The sequence below is a fragment of the Larimichthys crocea genome, chromosome XV (genome assembly GCF_000972845.2).
Source record: "Larimichthys crocea isolate SSNF chromosome XV, L_crocea_2.0, whole genome shotgun sequence".
In the NCBI taxonomy this organism is placed as follows: Eukaryota; Metazoa; Chordata; class Actinopteri; family Sciaenidae; genus Larimichthys; species Larimichthys crocea.
The window spans coordinates 16,230,262-16,236,063 of record NC_040025.1 but is presented as its reverse complement, the minus strand read 5'-3'; the positions used below and the strand labels follow the sequence as shown (position 1 = coordinate 16,236,063).

At 41.8% G+C, this 5,802-nt stretch overlaps 1 protein-coding gene across 1 annotated transcript; it reads right to left on the bottom strand.

Moving 5' to 3' along the window:
- Positions 1-65: 65 nt before the first annotated feature.
- On the bottom strand, positions 66-5,802 carry dhh (desert hedgehog signaling molecule). The gene is made up of 3 exons (XM_027288221.1): positions 4,485-5,802; positions 1,478-1,739; positions 66-1,364 (listed from the first exon to the last, which is right to left on the bottom strand). The coding sequence occupies exons 1-3, from the start codon at positions 4,794-4,796 to the stop codon at positions 559-561; spliced, it is 1,380 nt and encodes a 459-aa protein (XP_027144022.1). The 5' UTR covers positions 4,797-5,802; the 3' UTR covers positions 66-558.

Here is a 5,802-nt window from a genome sequence, read left to right as displayed (position 1 = left end):
CTGTTGTGCCAAACAAGCAAAAGACAAACTGACAAAATGAACACCAGGGTAGAGAAAAAGCAGAGTGCTTAATAAAATGACATTTTAATTTGTTTTATGACATGACAACAAGTGAGGACATACAATACATGTAGTGTAATTATTATAATAACATGAAACATTTATATATTATGATTCAGAAAGTACAAAAATAAAGATTCTGTTGTTGTGGGAAATTGTATTCCTATCCCATTAGAATATATATTTTACATATATATTTGAAATAATTAAAAGAAATAATATGATGTACAAAAAGACTATGATACAGTCATTTTGGCATGACTGTTTTTATATTAACCTGCTCAGACAATTTGTCTTATCAAACTCACTCTCTTGTATTGTATCGCTTGGGTATTAGCATGTATTTCATTATGATAGATTAACAATGGTGAAAAAAGCAAGCAAGCATTTCCAGTGTTTTTAATTTATTGAAGAAAAGAATAGGAAGAGTTAGTGTAAATGTATCAAAAGTTGTACGACTGAATGTGCAACATGTGCTGAGTTTATAGTTTTAGTCTTTTAAGGATGAAATATGTTGGAGTCTAAAAAATTACATCCAAAACTGTACAGTAGTCTAGCATACCAGTGCACATCTGATGTCTGTCTTTGGGAGGAGTGCTTCGGTCTCGTTTCTAACCTCAGAGGTTCACTCAGATTGTCTTGTTTGTTCATAATACTATTATTCATATATACACCTGCTTTGTCCTTTGTGCTATAATCCAGGGGAGTTTTAGCTGTCTCAGTATCTACGGTCTGCTGCTCTTTTGTCGTCTCCCCCCAAAGTAGCTGGCTGACTGAAAAGAAGAGACGCACAGGTCCAAATGCCCAGTGTGCAAGTTTGTGGTCCTCCACCAGTGCATAACTGGATGCCAGCACCCCATCAACAAACACAGTTCCAGCTTCTGTCAAGGGTGCGTAAACTCCTGCACTCTCCTCTACTGAAACTGAGATGATTCGAGATGGACGTACTTGACCCTCTGCTGCATGGATGAGAACACAGTCTCCAGTTTTGGCTCTGCTAGCAAACTCTGCCTGATACTCAAAGCTGTTGAGTCTGCAATAGGGGGATAAAAAGACCAAGTGATGAGGGGTAACAGCCAATCGGTGGCCATCTTCTGTCTCCAGAGACAGAAAAGTAGACCAGCTTTCTTGGTTGCGGTGCAGAAATAAGAGGACTTGACTAAATACGACTTGGCCTGTCCCAGACAGGGCCATGACTCTGTCCCCAGGGGCCAGTGACGACAGACTCTTCTGAACCCCTCCAGCAACAGTTACCCGGGCCCAGCCAGGGAAACAGCCACCTTTTTCCACTGCAACAGAGTGATCTGCAAGAAGATCAGCACAAACTGATGACTTAACACATGATTGTTTAAAAAAAAATCCTGATACACAGTAAACTGCATGATCTTCTATGAAAGCCCCCTTTAAAAAAACTTACCAGCTTTTACTGAGCAGTGGATGTGATATTTGGACTCATAGTGGACCCAGTCAAAACCAGCTTCCACAGCCAGTTGAGCTAGAAGACCATACTTCTCTGTTTCTCTGTCGTCAGTAGTTATATCCACAGCCCGGCCTTCATAGTGCAGAGAGCCAAGAGGGTGGTGACCATCCTCATCCCAGGCCTCCGTGACACGTAAGTGTACACCTGGCCACTGGTTCATCACGGCAATAGCCAGCTTGTTCAAACAGTCCTTGCATCGCTAGGAACAGAATATGACAGAGGTAAAGTGTACAGTATTAACAGATAAATCTGCATATGTATCAGATGATATTAGGTCATCAAAGATGTATCTCTAGTGGCACATATGGCAGTCAATAAATAACAATAAATAATAAATAATACAGGGAAAAAAACAAAAGGTACAGGAATCCCAGGGATGTGTGTGATATGATTTATAAGCAGGGTCCCCATGTCTCCCAATACATATATTTATTTACTGTTCTTTAGCCCAAATTTGTGGGATACTTATCAAAAATGTGCTATAAATTAAAAATATATATTTTTAAACTCTCAAATATTGGCTTTAAAAAATCAATCAGTCTATTAATTCATAAAATGCCAAGAATAATTATAGAAAGAGAGAGTACTAATAATATTTACAAATATATATAAAGTTTCAGTTGTTAAATATTAAAGTTTATATGATTTTCATTAAAACTTTATCAATAAAAAAAATGATAAGCTACACCAAAAATACCAATATATCCAAAGATTCACTGATAAATATTATCATAATAAACACATGATAGTACCATTATGTGTAGGAAGATAAGAGAGAAAATGTGTGGATGGTATCATATAGTATTATTGTGTAATTCTGAATGTTTATAGTTACATTATTGCAATCTCTTTTTTGTGTTTTATTTTGCCTTTTAAAATGAGTGTCGGGCACAGAGCAAAGCGTTGGGTGCGTTGTTTCATTTGTATTATAATGTGAGTTTTTCTCTTGTATCTTTGGATGTTCTAGTATGTAGCCTGAAAACCTCAATTCAGGAAATTAAAATGATTTTTAGGACAATAATTATATATTTTCACTCTATATGCAGAATGTGCCATGCACAGTGAAAGGCACTTGAAACAAAGTCAAGTGACATTTTGTAATCATTGATTTACAAGAGGACCGGCCACAGCCTACGTGTACAAGTGGCATGTACAGTATGCGAGCCTACTGTACACCTCAGTGCACAGACTAATTTCAGTGCAACTCAGAAGAAAATAATTCCAGTATTTCAGCACTGTCTCTGGCTCCCAGGTTATGACTGTTTGTGTGCTGGCATCAAAACACAATCCCTCCTTTACTCTGCTAAAGGCCATCTCAACCTTGCTCAAACAATCAGGATACAAGAACAAAGCTACTGTAGCCAGTTTGGCACATTCCTTGCCCTTTTCGACAGGGTGACAGAATAATCAAGGCCATTCTCTAACTTTCCAGATTTTTCCAGGCATATGAGTTTCTCCGTTTCACCCCTGAGACATTTGATCAGAAATGTGAACAGTGACTCTTAACACCCCCGGGCCGTGATGTTGCAGACTGTGTCAGCATTGTCACAAAATAGCAGACTGAAAATTAATGACGTCAGCAACTGAGGTGATGCACTCATTATCATCTTCTCAATGCTTATTCTCTTGTGACTTGTGATGTGGCAGGTCTTGTGGGTTGTAATTGACCAAATAAAGCTTATCTTGCAACTGAATGAAAAAAAAGAGGGTTGGGAAAGAAAGTGAGGAGGGTATGAGCGGGAGGGGAAAAGTTGGGTTGAGAAGGAAGCAGTGTAGCGGAGGGCCGGGGCTGGGACCAAAGGGAGAGGGCAGAGGGGAAGAATGTATGGGCATAGACTTGAATGTGACAGCAAGAGTGAGAAAGCGAGAGGGACAGAAAACAAACTGGCTACATTTTTCTCGCAATTCCATTGAAGAGAGGCGTATCATTGTCAGAACTACAATAGTCGCTTTTCCAACGGTGCCATTACTTCAGCAGGCGGGAATTTTGTATAGGCGACCCCTCTAAATGACGCACAAAGACTGTCTTTCACATCTGGGCAAAAGAGGGGCACATGCACGCATACACACACACTCAGACTGGGCATCAGCAGGGCACACACATACGACCGCAGATTTCCATCACCCAGGGAGGGGAAGAAACACAGATTCATATCCTAAACAATCAAAGAAAGCCGCAGCATCCAAAACTGGGTGACATCTGAGTGTTGAGGAAACTATTGTGGTCATGTTCAGCAGTGTGGCATTCAAAATGTTTTTGTCACAAAGCTGTCCATCTCCCTGCCCAGATATTAAATCCACCAGTCCACCAATTGTCTTTACTAGGTGTGAGATCTGAATCTGGATACCTATCCCCAGTAAACATTAAGGAATTCAAGTTTAAGTGCCATGCCTGGATATTTCCCCTGGCAGGCACATTGAGAACCTGACACAAGAATAGTTTTATTTCCAATAACAAAGACTTTGGTTAAAGATTAAAAGGAAGTGTTCCTGAAATGGAACGCAGTCTCTTAAAGGGTAGTGTTGAATTACATCCTGATCTTCTTATCTTAAGAAAAGGGAGGGTGGGTTTGATTAAAACGTACACACTCTTGTGCTGAACATTTGTTTGTGCACTAAGAGCCTGGCAAGGGCAGGTCATGAAGAATACGGCAAACAATGAATGAGGTTATATGATTGGATTTGAAGGTGCCATGCAGGGTGGCAGGGTATGAGCTGTGGACTGCTGTCTGTCCCCTCGTGAAGGTAGTTAATCAATCATCCAGCGGTGGGATTGGTTCAAAAAGGTTCAAGAGAGCAGTTTTTAGTGAACCTGCAGCTTACCCTCTGCCCTGTGCGCCCATTTAATTATACTTACCATGCAACAGTCACCAGGTATTACAGGAGTGAATGGAAACAAGTCATCCAGTGTATCATCAACAGCTAAGAAAATCCTTAATCTCACCTTAGTCATGAAGCGGTCTGCGTTGGTGTTCTCCTCATCCTTGAACACAATATCTGGGTTGTAGTTGCACACAAGTTCATTGAAGCGCTCAGAGTTGCGTGTGATCTTGCCCTCTGCTCTCCCGCTGGCACCAAGGTTGTTTTCTGAGAAGTTGGGGAAAAACTGCTTGTAGTGCATGGCTGTAAGTTTCCTGAGCCTGTGGCGGGGCGGGCCGTACCCATTGCCTGGTCCGCATCCTTGGACCAGCCATATACAGGTCCACACAGCAAGAAGGCCAAGCTGTGCCAGGCGGGCCCACCAGGATTGCTTCATTGGGGAGGGTTGGGGCTCCCAGGAGTCAGTGGCTCACCGTGCCTACAGCGATAACCCAGTTCCAGGTGTGTGATAGCATGTGAATGAGGGTCAAATATTGGTCCATTCCAAATCATGTGGTATCAGAGCTGATATTGATGTGACAAAAAATTACTAATTGTTGGAACATGTAGGTACTTCTTTTTAAAAACAATACAAAGTCAGTTGTTCTCGCTCTAGGTTTGGACTGCTTTAGTGTTTGATGTCTGACCAAAAGCTATAACCAAATAAATGATCTGATTGCCTGCAATCTCAAGTTTAAGTTTGGCATCAGCTTTTCAAAACAAGATAAAATATGTCTGTGAGGTTTTCTTTCCCAAAAGTTTTCCTCCCAACTATCAGCAGTTTCTAAGCCTCCTGTGAACTGAAAGTCATCCTCACACGTCCGTCGCAGGTACCACCAGCCTTGACGCAGGTGTTTTTCGTGTGGTTTCTAGTCACTTACCGCCTCTCTCTCTCTTTCTCTCTCTCTCTCTCTCTGTCTCCCTCTCTCTCTCCCTCTCTCTCCACGCAGCTCCTTTAACGAGACACACAAACTGACGCGCACACCGAAAGCCGGACTGACTCCCCTGCAATTCCTATGGACTCTCCCGTGGCGCTCTCATCCTCCTTATCCATCCAGAAATGTCTCTCTCTTTCTCTCTCTCTCTTCAGATGTTTTTTTCCTTCTCTCCTTCGTCCACCGTCTTCTGTCGCGGTGCGGAGCTCCTGGCCACCTTGCACCAGCCATTGGGTCTTATTAGCGTCCGGACAAGATTGCCCTCCCTTCCTCTGCGCGCTCCCACTGCGACAGCACACGCCTCCAATTCAACCTTACAAAGAACATATGATTAGCCTCCTTATGTTAACACAATGACCCCCACACCCGCCTCCAACTCCTTAAATATTTAAGGGCAAAAAAAAAAAAAAATGCTGATGCTGTTTTAAGTTAAATCAGTGACACTTGAAAACCTTTCAGACACTTGAT

Excerpts from the sequence above, each read along its gene's own strand:
- dhh (XM_027288221.1), bottom strand. The coding sequence starts at position 4,796 with ATGAAGCAATCCTGGTGGGCCCGCCTGGCACAGCTTGGCCTTCTTGCT. Across the intron at positions 1,740-4,484 it reads CAGACCGCTTCATGACTAAG|CGATGCAAGGACTGTTTGAA; the intron begins GTGAGATTAAGG and ends TTCTGTTCCTAG. Across the intron at positions 1,365-1,477 it reads CCACTGCTCAGTAAAAGCTG|ATCACTCTGTTGCAGTGGAA; the intron begins GTAAGTTTTTTT and ends ATCTTCTTGCAG.